We start from the raw sequence: 16,266 nt of genomic DNA, 5'->3' as shown, positions 1-16,266 counted from the left end.
CAGGGTTATATCGGAAGGGATAAACTGTTGTGTGACAAAACCCAGCTGGAGAAATGAACCCAGCGAATCTGTTTACTTTTAACAAGGCTGCATACTGAGCACCTGATGAGCGGGCTATAAGTTGTAGTTCCTCGTACAAACTTCACGTGTGAAGAAAAAGATGAACATTTCTGGTATCCTCTGAGAGAAAAAAAGCCCACAAGCCAGGTTTGGGTGGCAGATGTCAATGTTTATCTGACACTACATTAGTTTATAGTCATTCTGATAAAAGACAAAGTCAAATGATAAACAACATTAGACAGATAATACAGAGCAGAGAAAAGCCCAGTTCACAATAAAACAAACCTAAGAAGGCGAAACAAACGACGGCATAACAATGATTTTTAACAGGCAACCTCACATTCCTTCTCAAATGGAGGCGTGTCCATTTGCTTTCTATCATAACACAGTAAATAGAGGAGCACTGTGGACTGTACAGGCTAGCTTTGTATTCTCCAATGACCTCAACAGAATACTAACCGGCACTAATCACTGTTTTGTCAGCACAATAATTTTACCTCTTTTTTAACTATTATTTTTAACGTATGTAACCCTCTCCTTGAACTTTCCTTGTCTATCACTGTTTTGTATTACGTTTTATGCTGTGTCTACTCCAGGATGAGCAGCTGCTGCATGGGCAATAGCTAATGGAGACCCTAATAAACAAACCTAGCTATGCATGAAACAGTACAGAGCGTTTGTAATAGACCTACTTTTGATTTCACATTATGTTGGTCCAGAGACAAACTCTGTTCCCTCGTCCAGGCCAATGACTATTACCTGAACTGGAAGCCTGGAGTTTGAACCCTGGTCACCTCATCATGGTCCGGCTGCATTCTTTAAAGGGTGTGGCGTAAACAGGCCTTTACCTGCATGTAGACAAACTAAACCCAAGTGTTTGGGGTGGTGTACTATTGGTAAGAATTCAAGTCATCTTTCACGTGACATGGTCAACATCAAGTAAAAATCGTCTTTTTTTTTCTCTAAACATCCATAATTACACATCGGCTCACAACAATGTACTAGTTGTGGATAGCATAACTATTTGCCACGGCTGAGTTCACAAAGTCAATACAAAAACATACCGATACCTCAAATGTGTGACATGGCGGTTTTGTTTTCATTATTCAAAAACCTACATATTGAAATAATAATGTGCGCGTAAAGAACAAAACAAAAGACGTGTTCATCTGTTATACTTTTGTTATAGCACATATTGGCAAGTAGTCACAAGCTATTGCAAACACCAGGCACCTACAGCATGGAACTCCAAGGGACAGAAGTTAATGTAACCTGTAGAAGAGGCCTGTTCACATCACAGTAGGGCAATGACATGGACGTCCGTGGCTTCAAGGGACCACAGTGATTGTGTCTTCCACTGAGCAGAAACGATAACTCGACTGCTTTTCTAAAGTCTTAAAAACGAGGACAGTCTGAGAGATTCATAGACATAGAGATGGACAGAGGGAGGAAGTGTAAGAAAGAGACCAAGTCATAGCTAGAGATGGATACAGCAACTGAAATGGTATGTTAGTGTATCTGATATATTTGTTTCTCAAAAGTAGTTGCACTCTAAAAAGTGAAGGCTCCTTTAAGGGTTCTTCAAATTAAACCCACGGGGTCACCTCTATAAACTCTGGATGAAGAAGTTAGAGGGGTTCATCAAAAAGGTATCTGAGAAACTACTGAAAGAGTTCCTTAAAGAAGGGTTTCTCTAACAATTCATAGGGGTTTCCCCTAAAAAATTTATTTGAAGAACCCTTAAGGATCCCACAGGAACCTTTAATTTCTAGAGTGTAGCCCGTTTAACATTTTGTCTGGCATTTATGTTATTTTTTATTTTAAGGACATTGTGGAGAGGTGTTTAGACCACTAAAATATTTACGGTTCATAAAAGACTAATCTCTCTCAGCCAAACACACACACACACACATACACAGAAACACAAAAAAACACCAGAATCATTCTAGCAGACACACCTCATCTACTGGAGGAGTGAAGAACTCCAAAGCAGTTTCAATCAAGGTGAAACTAGAAACGACAAACAACACAAAACACAAAGAGGGCCAACCAAACTCAACATAAAACATTGACTGTTGTCTTCCTCCTCCTTGGAATCTCATCAAGTGTAAGAACATGTTTTACACATTTAGAGTTGAGCTGTAGCCAGATCGAGACAGTAATGTGTAGGTGCCAAGTGCACAAAGACACAGAGACTTCCTTTGTCCTGGCGAATCGCGCTATTCACACATACTGGCCCGTTTTATTTAATTTTTTCTTCAATGCAAACACAATTGGCTACTCAGCTGCCTTGAAGCATTTCTGTCAGTGTATACGTTCCCCTGGCTACCCAAAAGGCCAAGCGCACTCCTAAGAACACAGTTGGGGGTTGTCTCAACAGGTGACAGGGGTCCTTCAAGGCAGAGCTCTAGTGAAAGCCTCCTTTCACCAGCCCAATGGGTCTGTTGAACAGGTCAGTCACACAGTCACAGAGCGGACACCTTGATGACACTGGAGCTGGTGGTGTTAATACTCGGTGTCTGTGGGCCGCTGGCGGGTTGGGGCGGTCTGCGTTGGGGGGGTCCGTGGAGACCGTCTCCGTCAGGGGTGGCCGATGAGGCCGTGGGGATGCTGATGATCGCCGTGGTGATTTGACCGCCTTTGCAGTTGACCAGGCCTGCCTCGTCTGTCTTCATGTTGAGACTTGAGCGACTGAGAGAGAAGAGAGAGAGAGACAGGCAAGAGACGGTGAGAAGAGAGATAGACAGAAAGAGAGCAAGAGATGGAGGTAGGAGAGAAGAGACAGACAGAGACAGAGAGAAGAAAGAGACAGTTCTTCAAACTACCCAACAAGTGGTCGTAATATCAATATGACAAAACTGTGCCCTCTAGTGTTGTTCAAAAGGACTGCATTTGCAGAGTACAGAGTATCACAAAGTTGCGCCAAGACACTGTCAAGTGTCCATGTCATTAGTTGACTGTAGATCAGTGCCTAAGCAGAGTAAACCTCAACCTGTGTCCATGTGCCTAGTCATCTGGTGGTACCTGGTAGTATGTGGTGGCTTTTCCCCACACTGGATGTGCAGGGCGCTGAGCTCCTGTAACGGGCTTGGCCGGTGACTGGGCTGGAGGGCCCGACTGGAGTTGGGCAGTGGGGAGTTCCTCTTAACCCGACGTGTACAGCATGTGCCTACGGGCCCGCCCTGGCTGGAGAGGGAGGGGCTGCGGGAGGCGTAGCTCTGGGCCGTGGTCTCCAGGCAGTTCTGCTCATACAGCTGCTCATCCACAAACTCATGGGCCTGTGAGGCAAGTCAGGGTTTACAAGACAGCTGCAGGAACGTTGATAGTATGATAGTAGTAATTGAGTGTGAAAGTAATGTATTCTAGCCATTGAATGGGGTAGTATTGTTTTCTTGTCATTGAGTGTGATTGTATTGTCTTATAGTCATTAAGTGTGGTAGTATTGTGTCCAAGTCATTGAGTGTGGTAGTATTGTATTCTAGTCATTGAGTGTGGTAGCATCTTTTTGTAGTCATTGAGTGTGGTAGTATCTTTTTGTAGTCATTGAGTGTGGTAGTATTGTTTTCTAGTCATTGAGTGTGGTAGCATCTTTTTGTAGTCATTGAGTGTGGTGGTATTCTTTTCTAATCATTGAGAGTGGTAGTATTGTATTCAAATCACTGAGTGTGATAGTATCTTTTTGTAGTCATTGATTGTGGTAGTATTATTTTCTAATATTTGAGTGTGGTAGTATCTTTTTGTAGTCATTGAGTGTGGTAGTATTGTATTCTACTCATTGAGAGTGGTAGTATTGTATTTAAATCACTGAGTGTGGTAGTAGTACTACTACAGACTCACAGTTGTCTTCTCCAGACAGTGCAATAGATGGTGGTGTTGGCTTTCTAGTAATGACAGGTTCTCACTAAGCTGTTGTTCCTCTTCTGAGCCCTAGGTTGACAGACACATAAGAAATATACAGAAACCCAGAGAAATCACACAATACAAACACTGTTAACAGGTGATATACGATTACATGGCATAATAGCAGAAGTGTGTTTAGCCCCTTAACTCCTTCATGTCAATATGGAAACCAACTAAAAAGGTAAAGACTATACTTTTGTGCCACTGCTGTTTCAGTCTTTTCTGAGAGAACCAAGTACTAAAGAGAATGCTGTATGTGTAGATTTTCAACATCATGTGACGGCTGATTTGGTACCTCGTGGATATTGTTTTGCTTGTAAGGTTGTTGCTTCAGAGAGTTGAAGGGGAGAGAAAAGACAATAAAAATTAAGAGATCAATCGCTTTACTTTACTGTTTATATTGATCATTGCCTATCTGCCTTTATGAATAAGTCACCCTAGTCTCAAAAATAAACTATTGGACTATCCTGTTTCAATTAAACATAATTTTATCAATTAAACATTAAATTGCTTTTGACTACAATCATGGAAAAATAAATGTAAAGAAAACCAGACTTTGCAACAAACTGGACAACAGCTGGGGGGAAAAACTCTGGTAAATGTCTCCATTAACACCAACCTGTTCCATTTATTCTCATTGAAATTCCATACACAGTCCTTTCAGTGTGAAACAGCAATGGATGTCTCTCAATGATTAACTTTAGAAGGTTTATCAGTTGGAAAAATTAATCTGGAAGTTTACTTTAGTTCATCTCCTGTCAATAGAATGCTTTGGTCTGTTGATGTGTGCTGTTGTAGCAAAAACACATTACCAAAGTGATAAGACCTTACGGACTGAGAATAACCATAAAGGGAGAAATTCTTCCTAACTCCGGAGAAGACTGACGCATCTATCTTCAGTTAGAGAAACTTAATTCAAAGTGCCAGGGAGCTGGCAGACTGATTACAGCCCTGGTAGAACCACTGACTAAATGAAGCCTCTGAACGCTTTAGCTTTACAGATGACATTTATATGTGATAATTGCTATACTTCCAAAACTTCAATGGACGCTCAGCTCCAAGTCTATCATTCAGTAGATGTGAATGGTTTTCAGCCCACGCCGCAGTTTAACAATGTTGCTGAGTGCTTGCCAGTTTTACGGTCCATGTGCAATTTGTTTTTCAAATCCATCTACCCTTGGAAAAGACATGAAGAGAGACTGGGCATCTGTCCATAACAATAAAACCACTACTAATAATAATTATACTAATTATAATCATGCTAATACTACTACTTATGCAGTGCATTCAATAATAATTTTGACAGTGGCACAAATTTGTCACAACATTTTTTTTGGCTCTGCACTCTAGCACAAGAGGTCAAAGTGCAGAGTGAGAGCTTTCATTTGAGTGAATTTACATCCATAAACAGGGTAGAGATTACAGCTCTTTTAACACATATGCCTCCATTTTAGGGAGCCAAAAGTAATTGAAAAAATTCACTATATCACTTAAACATTCACTTGATATGATATGTTTCCAAATGCTTTGCATTCAATAACTGTCTGAAGTCTGTGAATCACAAACATCATCAGACGCTGGGTATCTTCCCTGGTGATGCTGTTAGGCCTGAACTGCAGCCATCTTCATTCCCTGTTGGTTTGATGCATCAAAAATGCCTTCAATGTAGTTTTCACAGCTCAACTGTATTCAAGGTGACTAAGCCCGTCTAGAATATTCCACCTTTTTGGTCCTGAAAAAGTCCTTGGTTTACAGTATGTTATTAATCATTGTCCTGCTTGATGGTAAAGTGCCATCCAATGACTTTAGAGATATTTGGTTGTATATTTTGGTTGAGTAGACAAGATGTGTCTGTACACTTCATAATTCATGCTACTGCTGCCATCAGTAGTTATATAATCAATGAAGACAGGTGAGCCAGGTCCAATGTAAGCCATTACTACACAAAACAACAACTTTAGTACACAGGTAAGTTGGTAGGCTAGTTCTTGTTTTCTACACACTTTCTTCTAGCCATCACTCTCGTACATGTTAATATTTGTCTCCAAAACACTGCAGGATCTTTCAATTTTTTTGTTTTTGAGGTTAACTAGTGTTTTGGCTCCTTGCAGTCAAGCCTATGTAGTTCAGCTGGTGAAGCCTTCTGTGAATGGTAATGGCAGACACATCCACACCTAACCCCTGGATGGTGTTCATTATATTTTGGACAGTTCTTTGATTATTACGCTCACCATTCATACACTGTTAAGGTATTCCTTTGTCTACCAAGTAGTCTTCTTAATGTACCAAACAGTTGATTTTAGCACTCCTAATGCATTGGTACTGTGAAGCTAATCGTCCAAATCCTTTTGGTACACAGAATTTGGGGATTATGTACAACCCTGTTTCCAAAGAAGTTGGGCTGCTACATAAAATGTAAATAAAAACAGAATGCAATACTCATTAGAACCCTGTATTCAATAGAAAATCTCTAAGGCAACATATCAAATGTTGAAACTAAGAAATTGTATTGTTTCTTGAAAAATGAATGCCCAATTTTTATTTGATGCTAGCAGCAAGTTTCAAAAAAGTTGGGACAGAGGCAACAAAAGACAAGACAAGAAAAATTGTGTAACACTAAAAAACTAAACATAGTGGAACATCATACAACTAATTAGATCAATTGGCAACAGGTCAGTAACATGATTGGGTATTAAATGATCATTCCAGAGAGGATGGGTCTGTCAAAGGTGAGGATGGGGAGGGGTTCACTACTCTGTGAAAGACTGCATGGGAACAATTGTGCAACAATTTGCAAATTGCAAAGAGTTTGGGGATCTCATCATCAACGATACACAATTTCATTAAAAGATTCAGAGAATCCAGGGAAATTTCTGTATGCAAGGGATAAGGCTGAAAACCAATATTGGATGGCCCTGATCTTTTTGCCCTCAGACGGCACTTCATTAAAAATAAAACACAATTCTCTAGTGGAAATCACTGCATGGGCACAGGAACACTTCTGAAAACACATTGTCTGTAAACACAGTACATCGCTGCATCCACAAAAGTAAAAAATAAAGCAGATATAAACAAGATCCAGAAACGCTGCTGCCTTCTCTGGGTCCGAGCTCATTTAAGATGGACTGAGGTGGAGTGGAAAACTGACCTGTGGTCTGACGCCGCGTCCTCTGGACTAAAGAGGAGAGGGACCATCCAGCTTCTTATCAGCGCACAGAACAAAAGCCAGCATCTGTGATTGTATGGGGGTGCATTTGAGCACATGACATGGGTGACTTGCACATCTGTGAAGGCACCATTAATGCTGAACAATATATACAGGTTTTGGAGCAACATATGCTGCCATCCAACGTCTTTTTTCAGGGAAGGCCTTGCTTATTTCAGCAAGACAATGCCAAACCACATTCTGCCCATATTACAACAGCATGGCTCCACAGTAAAAGAGTGCTAAACAGGCCTGCCTTCAGTCCAGACCTGTCACCCATTGAAAACATTTGGCACATTATAAAAACAAATATATGATAAAGGAGACCCAGAACTGTTGAGCAGCTGAAATCCTATATCAAGCAGAAATGGGAAAACATTTCACTTTGAAATCTACAGCAATTGGTCTCCTCAGTTCCCAAACGCTTACAGAGTATTATTAAAAGAAGAGGTGATGTAACACAGTGGTAAACATGCCCCTGTCCCACCTTTTTTTAAACATTCTGCTGGCATCAAATACAAAATGGGCATTTCTCAGCTTCAACACTTCAAATGTTGTGTTTGTACTACGTTCAAATAAATATAGGAATAAATGATTTGCACATCATGGCATTCTGTTTTTATTTGCATTTTATGCAGGATCACAACTTTTTTGGAAATAGGGTTGTACAAAACGTGCTGTTATTTGTAAATGGTAAATTTTAAATGGATGAAGATACCCACAAATTAAAGCTGGCAGTCTCTACCTTACCCCAGTATCATTTCAAATCAAAAGAGCTGGAGACAAAACCACAACATCTGTGCCACTGCTTAAATACTTATGGACAGCACTGTATTTGAACATAAATTTCCATAGCAATTTCAGCCTGGAAACCTGAGTGGTAATTGACCAACAATACACTGAATCACTCGCATCACAATGTAAAATGTCATACCTGTCTATTTAATCGTGAAAGGTTAATCACTCAGTCTGACATGCTGATGGTTGTTTTAGCATGTGGGTTGAATCCACCCCCACCCCAGTCTCCACCTGTTTGGTTCTGTGTTTATTTTATTGGGGATCGGTACTGCGTACCTTGCTCATTACCTATGGGGATTGCTATTAATAATTTTACTGTGATTTTATAGTTTGTAATATTGTATACATGATAATGTGAAGGCAATGAGTAACCGCTGAGGAGCAGAAGCTAATGCTAAGACATTGTATGTATTATACATTGCTGTACATAGCTCTCCGATTAATGATTTAACAAATATGTGCCATTTTCAGTGTGAACTCCCCTTAACCAAATTTTCAGTAGCGTTAAAAGTTTTGTTTTACTTATGCATATTAATATGGTCTTTTGTTGTTTATTTTATATACACTGTCTGATTGCACGTTGATCAAAACATTAAATTACCAAAATACTAAATACATATACTGTAGTTGTGAAATGACCATTCAAAATCAATACTCTTGTTTCAATACCTATTTCAGGTAGATGTAATGGAAATACTGCCCCTCTGTGATTATATTCATGTACAAATTGCAAATATGTTTTGCTCTGACACGTCTCATCTCCTAATTCATCCCACAACAGGAATACGGCCTGCTAAATTGATGGAATCGTTTAAGGGCCATTTGCTGCTGGAGTATTTCAACAAAGCAGACAGCACATTTATTGACAGTAACAAAGCATGACAAATACCAAAGCAAAGCAAAGGTGACTGCGGTGCTTTCAACAAAGAAACCCGTTTTTCATCTCTATGTTTAATTAGGGCTATAGAAAAGAGCAAATGTCTGCGTTGGCTTCATTACCTGGACAACGAAAAAACAACAGATCTCTGAAGTGCAACGAGACACATCACAACAAATAGAACTACAACAGAGAACGAGAAAAGACAGCAGGGTGAACTGGGAGCAAGCCAAGCTATTTAGAAAAGACAAAGGAGATCCATTACTGTCTGGTCAGTAATGAAGAAGCCCAGGCCATCATTTTGATAAGTCCAGTCGGAGACAGCTACGACCCCTTAATGAATGGATTCTGCTCTTCAATCTGTCTGTTCTAAACACCAACCGGGCCTGAGATCTGGGTGATCTGAGACTGGGTGATTTGGGAGCTTTGGCCAATAAAGTGGAGAGTTCTCACTCACTTGGCTACGCCGCCGTGGAGGAAGTGGGTGGAAGCCCCTCTATGTTGCTGTCCCTTCCATCCCTCTGGTTCAAACCGGTCTGGTCACATGGTCATAACGTCAATCTGGGTGTGGGGTTTCAGTGATCAACATGCAACCTTACCGTGAGCTCCAGCAGTTCGCTGAGGAGGTCGTTGCGTTTGCTCTGAAGGAAGCCACTGCAGGAACTGCCTGTCTGCGTTATTCTTATCCGGGCCAGTCTGGCTTTCTGCGTGGGAGAGAGGTCAACGTGTCAGGCCCAGATAGGATGAGTAATGTTTCCCTCATCGCCCTTTGAATCATGGAAATGTGTCACTGTGAATTTTAGGACTAAAGTGCTACAATTGTGACTTATTAATATGACTTAATTAGTGTTTCCAATGATACAATCTATTTCATGGGACCTGTAATGTTCTATTTCATGGGACCTGTAATGTTCTATTTCATGGGACCTGTAATGTTCTATTTCATGGGACCTGTAATGTTCTATTTCATGGGACCTGTAATGTTCTATTTCATGGGACCTGTAATGTTCTATTTCATGGGACCTGTAATGTTCTATTTCATGGGACCTGTAATGTTCTATTTCATGGGACCTGTAATGTTCTATTTCATGGGACCTGTAATGTTCTTTGATGGGGCATTACAAGGAACTACAAGCAGTTAGGAAGCTAATTGAAGAGGGAATTTAGGATTAAGCTATAAAACCTGCTGTCATAACTATCTATTACAAAAACACTGACATGTCATTGAAATAATATTAATATTTAAGACGATGACAAAGTAAAGTTCCTTTTCGTTTTTGCCAATTCATGCAACCAGGAACAAGGACTTTCAAAGGTCCCTCTCATTTTAAATCCTAGAGATCTTTTCCATTAACTTCGTTTGTCTGACATAAGCGGCTAGACTATAAATTCATTTGACGCAAAAATGTATTCTGTGTCAAGAGTAGTAAGACGTGGATAGAACTGATTCACACGTCTCAGTCTGACAGAGGCCAAATGACTCGAATATTAACTTGAGGTTGGATCCACAAGTTGTCAACCATGACTACCATGCTGAACAAAAGCACAATGCAAAAGTTTTCTGTTGACAGTCGGGCCTCAGCTGGAAACGCATTACCCAGTGGTGGCAAGGAATCTTTTTATTCCTGCTCATATCACACTGTCAAACCGTACATTTGTCTCCCACACAGCTACGTGTGGATCTCACTGGAATCTTATAGAGTAGGCATCCTAAAATATATATATAGTGGTCTGGACTAGAAGACCAAGAAAGAAACTGCAGAGGGAAGTTAGATTCTGCACTGTTCAACCAGTAAAAAGGGTTACGATGTAGTGCCGCCTTGTTAATGTTCAGAATGGTATTTCCCATTTCCTGAAAAAAGCTTAAATTATAGTTTTCTGGGAAGGAGCAGAAGGTGACCTCTTAAGAGTCTTTGTTTTCCATCCGTGTGATTCATTCTTCTTCTCTAGGACTGAATCATAAGGGAAGTTATTGGTTTGAAAACAAAAAAAACGAAATCACAGGGAACATTTGAGGGAAAATAAAGAGTTTCTAGCTATTGAGTGTGTCAGTATAGCTGTAAGTCATTTCCACAACCTTTTGTGGAAATGCTCTCCAGCTCCATTTACCGTGTGTGCCACACAATAACACATGGCAATTTCTTCAGTTAGATAATTGTCTCTACCTGAAAACACTGCAGTGCACTTTTTAAAAAATGCATTTGAGCATTGACTTTGAGCATTGATTTACTGGAGAATCTCACTCCCAGTGTTTTTCGTGATATTTATCAATATCGAATGAATATCAATTCTGGTAATGCTTTTGAATGAAAAAATAATATGATCATGTTTTTTGCCATATCACCCAGCCCTAGTTATACTGAGATCAGCCTAAATTGCTTTTTGATAGTAAAAATGGGAGTCATTTCTTTAACCGTGGTCCAAGTGATTGCTTTGCCCTAACACTTAACAGATATTTCCAGACTCATTTTTAGTTATTCTACCCTTGAGACAAGCTGTCCTTAAACATTACAGAGTGCTAAAGCTGTATGACTGAGCTGGGATATATAGCCTGGTAAGATTAAAGGGTGTTAAGGTTGTGTGAGATAGCCTGCATAGATAGCCTGGTAAGATTTTGTGGACAAGACAGCACAAACGCATTTGTTGATCTATACTGCTAGTACTCTTCCTCACTCACCATTAAAAAAAAGGACAATCTATAATTCACTGTAAGTAATCTATCTCACTGCATTTGCTTTACATTTAAATATGTTGACTAACTGCGGCAGTAGCTAACTGAAAGGAGGCTCAGAAAATGTTAGTGACATGCGCTGCTTTTAACAAAATTATTATTATTAAAAAAAACGTTCCAACATTATCTCGACCTTGGTCTCCCGTTGCTCCGTGTCGTCTGGGGGAGTGGTTGTTTCACTGACTCGACTGTGGGCATAATGCAACCATGGACACAGACACACTGCTTCTGTCTGTAGGGCCCCGATTGACTTTGCCCTGCCATTGACGCTTGGATCCCAGTCCATTCAGAGCCCGCTGTGCTCCGGATGAGAGCCCTCCCCATTGTTCCAGCACAAATGTGACTGGTGATTTGTGCACCACTAAAATAGCACCTTGGCTGATGTGACTCGGGCATCTAGAAGGTCGTCATCTATAAATTAGACCCACCACAAGAATGACATGTCCTCTTTGTGTGGCTTTCCAAATAAACCGAAGGACAGGGTGCGTCACAGGTTTATGTGTAACGATACACTTTTTATTGAACTTAGCTATGATAACAAAACAACTAACATCCTATCCCTGTGTGGAAGGCTCCGCGTGGCCAGCTCGCTGTATGGAGACCCTGCAGCAGCCCACGAATGGGAGGCGGGGCTAAACACGGCTGATTTGAGATTCCCGCTCGGACGTATTGGTGCACCTGGGGGCACGGCCTGTGGCGACCACCTTCCCCACGTTAGTGAGAATCTGCTAGAAGGTAGCGGGTCGTGATAGCCCACAGGGACGGGCACGGGGAGATGAACCATGTCCGGGTTAGAACTCCTTAGTGGCTTCAGCAGCACGTCTACGACAGACCTCCACTGCAATTAGACCATGATAGATGACAACACTGTCTAATGTAAAATATGGGAGGTAAGCATACACCGGTGATTTGCCTTTACAGGCTCTGGTTGTTTTTCTCTCCAAGCCTCTTATACCACTTACTTGCTATGGACACGTATCTCTGTTGTTAAAGGTCGACCCCACTGAGGCTATGGTGAGAGTGGTTAGCTACCACTATTGAGTGCTGTGAGACTGTCTGTGTGCGTTTGTACTTAACATTAGTATGTCTGGTACCAGGAGCCTGCGGAGAATACAATACTCTCTCTAGGCTCCAAGAGCAAGCCCAGTCAGCAGGATGTGGCCAGTCACACTCTGATGAGCAAAGATCTACTGCTCAGCTTCTGAGTATAAATGCTGTTAAAGTGGCTGTCCAGTGTGTACGTATTTCATTAAAGTGGCTGTCCAGTGTGTACGTATTTCATTAAAGTGGCTGTCCAGTGTGTACGTATTTCATTAAAGTGGCTGTCCAGTGTGTACGTATTTCATTAAAGTGGCTGTCCAGTGTGTACGTATTTCATTAAAGTGGCTGTCCAGTGTGTACGTATTTCATTAAAGTGGCTGTCCAGTGTGTACGTATTTCATTAAAGTGGCTGTCCAGTGTGTACGTATTTCATTAAAGTGGCTGTCCAGTGTGTACGTATTTCATTAAAGTGGCTGTCCAGTGTGTACGTATTTCATTAAAGTGGCTGTCCAGTGTGTACGTATTTCATTAAAGTGGCTGTCCAGTGTGTACGTATTTCATTAAAGTGGCTGTCCAGTGTGTACGTATTTCATTAAAGTGGCTGTCCAGTGTGTACGTATTTCATTAAAGTGGCTGTCCAGTGTGTACGTATTTCATTAAAGTGGCTGTCCAGTGTGTACGTATTTCATTAAAATAGGGCCTCCAGTGGTCTAAGCCACTGCCTTCAGTGCATATGTTCTGCTGCAGTGTTCGAATCTGCTCTTTCAGCAGAACTCCCTCCTCTTACTTTCACCACTTTCCTGTCGAATAAAGCATAAAAGGCCTGATGAATAAATCTCTCAGAAAAGCGGCATTTGATGAATCAGAATCAGAATGAGTTTTATGGCCAAGTAAGTTTAACAACAAACAAGGAATTATTTCTGGCCTGTTAGTGCAAAAATGTATACATAAGAACAGTGGACTGAGCACAAAAACAGTAGACTGGGCATTAACAAATTACTAAAAAATATGTAAGGTACGAGATAAGTCCAGTTGAGGGTTGTGTGTGTATGTGGGGAGGGGTTATACATTAACATTGTTCCTCAATGAGTTTCCAGAATTCTTGTCTAACCTTGTAGTCATGGCAGATAGTATTCTAATTTTTGGCGATTTCAATATCCATATGGAAAACCCCCATGATCCTCTTCAAAAAGCCTTTCAAGCCATAATCGACTCAATGGGTTTCATCCAACATGTCTCAGGTCCAACACATTGCCACAATCATACCTTAGATTTAGTCCTGTCACGAGAAATAGATATTGTAGATCTAATAATTTACCCCCAAAATCCTGGATTATCGGATCACTGTCTTATTACATTTACCGTTAAAACAAGAAATTCACTTGCCCCCCAAACAATGAGTTTCAAAAGCCGTACTATAAATTCTCGGATTACAAATAAATTCCTTGATATTCTTACTAGTTCGCTCTTAAATGACAGAGTAAATAAATCTGTAAACGATCAAATCGAGGATCTAAACTCAATACTGCGAAATACATTAGACATAGTTGCACCACTAAAAACTAAAGAAATACGCAACAAGAAACTTGCTCCTTGGTACACCGACAATACTAGAGCACTTAAGCAAGCCTCCAGAAAATTGGAGCGAAAGTGGCGCTCCACCAAGTTGGAAGTATTTAGACTAGCCTGGATAGACAGTACAGTACAATACCGAAAATCACTCACGTCTGCTCGATCAGCTTATTTCTCCAACCTGATTGAGGCGAACAAAAACAATCCAAAATTTCTCTTTGATACAGTTGCAAAGTTAACAAAAAAGCAAAGCTTAGCATGTGAAGTGGGTCTTCACTTTAGTTGTAATGAATACATGAACTACTTTGATGAAAAGATCGTCACCATTAGAAAACAAATAACTGAATCCCTAAATAGTTATGGTCCTAAAAATCTCGGTTGTCCGGAAAATTTCCGGTGCCTCCCTGATCAGGTGTCAATGGGGACACTTGAGTTTTTTGATACCGTATCGCTCGACACATTTACAAAATTTGTAATGAGTTCTAAACCCACAAACTCTCAGCTAGACCCGATTCCTACAAAATTACTTAAGGAGTTATTTCCTGTGCTAGGTCAGCCAATGCTGAACATAATAAATTGCTCCCTTTCCTCCGGATGCGTACCAAACTCACTAAAAATTGCGGAAATTAAGCCTCTTCTAAAAAAATCTAATCTAGATCCCGACATATTAAACAATTATAGGCCAATATCGAACCTCCCGTTCCTCTCAAAAATCTTAGAAAAATGTGTTTCCCAACAACTGAATGCCTTCCTAAAGACAAAAAACATTTATGAAATATTCCAGTCTGGTTTTAGATCCCATCATAGTACTGAGACTGCACTCGTGAAGGTAACAAATGACCTTCTAATGGCCTCAGACAAAGGTTCCGCATCCGTCCTGTTGCTTCTTGATCTTAGTGCTGCTTTTGACACTATTGATCACTCCCTTCTCTTAGAGAGACTGGAAACCAATATTGGGCTACGTGGACATGTTCTAGCCTGGTTTAAATCTTATTTATCTGAAAGATATCAGTTCGTTAGTGTGGATGGCTTATCCTCTGACAAGTCAAAGGTATGCTTTGGAGTTCCTCAAGGCTCGGTTCTGGGCCCATTACTTTTCTCACTATACATGCTCCCTCTGGGCGATGTAATCCGAAATCACAATATTAACTTTCACTGTTATGCTGATGACACACAGTTATATATTTCAATGAAGCATGGAGAAGCCCCTAAATTAGCTATTTTGGAAGCATGCGTTTCAGATATTAGGAAGTGGATGACAGAGAATTTCTTGCTCTTAAACTCAAATAAAACAGAAATGCTCCTTTTAGGACCCAAAAAACGAATAGCGTTGTTAGCAGATCTCACTGTGAACCTCGACGGCTGCATGGTCGTATCCCAAAAAACTGTAAAAAACCTTGGCGTTACCCTTGACCCTGACCTCTCCTTTGAAGAACATATAAAATATGTCTCAAGAGTTGCTTATTTTCATCTTCGAAACATCGCAAAAATTAGAAACTTCCTATCAAAAACTGATGCAGAAAAATTAATCCATGCTTTCGTTACTTCTAGATTAGATTACTGCAATGCTCTTATCTCTGGTTATCCAGACAAATTAATAAATAAACTTCAATTAGTGCTGCACACAGCTGCTAGAATCCTAACTAGAACAAAAAAATTTGAACACATTACTCCTGTCCTGGCATCCTTACATTGGCTGCCTGTTAGGGTTAGGGCTGATTTTAAGGTTTTACTCTTAACCTATAAATCAATACATGGACTTGCTCCTACTTACCTTGCTGAAATGATCCAGCCATATATACCTACACGTAACCTTAGATCGCAAGACGCAGGCCTTTTAATTGTACCTAGAATTTCTAAACAAACAATTGGCGGCAGGGCCTTTTCTCATAGAGCTCCACTCCTGTGGAATGATCTGCCAATTAAGGTTAGAAATGCAAACTCAGTGCAAACTTTCAAGTGTCTACTAAAAACTCATCTCTACAGCACGGTTTATAATTAGGTGTAGCCTGGCCCGGGGGCGTGAAGGTGACCAGTAGGCTTGATACTGTCCACCCTTGCTGTCTTGCCAGGTGGGCTCTC

General features: G+C 40.6%; 2 protein-coding genes across 2 annotated transcripts in view; one reads left to right on the top strand and one right to left on the bottom strand.

The window, feature by feature from the left end:
* Positions 1 to 216: 216 nt before the first annotated feature.
* Positions 217 to 16,266, bottom strand: part of kcnd3 (potassium voltage-gated channel, Shal-related subfamily, member 3) — a 116,563-nt gene continuing 100,513 nt past the window's right edge. The window contains 4 exon segments of the mRNA XM_010893081.4: positions 217 to 2,751; positions 3,085 to 3,338; positions 3,898 to 3,987; positions 9,440 to 9,544. Coding sequence (XP_010891383.1) covers positions 2,526 to 2,751; positions 3,085 to 3,338; positions 3,898 to 3,987; positions 9,440 to 9,544 — 675 coding nt within the window. The 3' untranslated portion in view covers positions 217 to 2,525.
* The window catches only part of LOC105023684 (piggyBac transposable element-derived protein 4-like), a 28,472-nt gene continuing 24,522 nt past the window's right edge, over positions 12,317 to 16,266 (top strand). Inside the window, exon 1 of the mRNA XM_034287359.1 lies at positions 12,317 to 12,461. Within this exon, the coding sequence (XP_034143250.1) occupies positions 12,430 to 12,461 (32 nt within the window). The 5' untranslated portion in view covers positions 12,317 to 12,429. The remainder of the gene's footprint in view (positions 12,462 to 16,266) is intronic.

The sequence above is a fragment of the Esox lucius genome, chromosome 17 (assembly GCF_011004845.1).
Source record: "Esox lucius isolate fEsoLuc1 chromosome 17, fEsoLuc1.pri, whole genome shotgun sequence".
Taxonomy (NCBI): domain Eukaryota; kingdom Metazoa; phylum Chordata; class Actinopteri; order Esociformes; family Esocidae; genus Esox; species Esox lucius.
The sequence above is the reverse complement of the archived record's forward strand: the minus strand, read 5'-3'. Positions and strand labels throughout refer to the sequence as shown.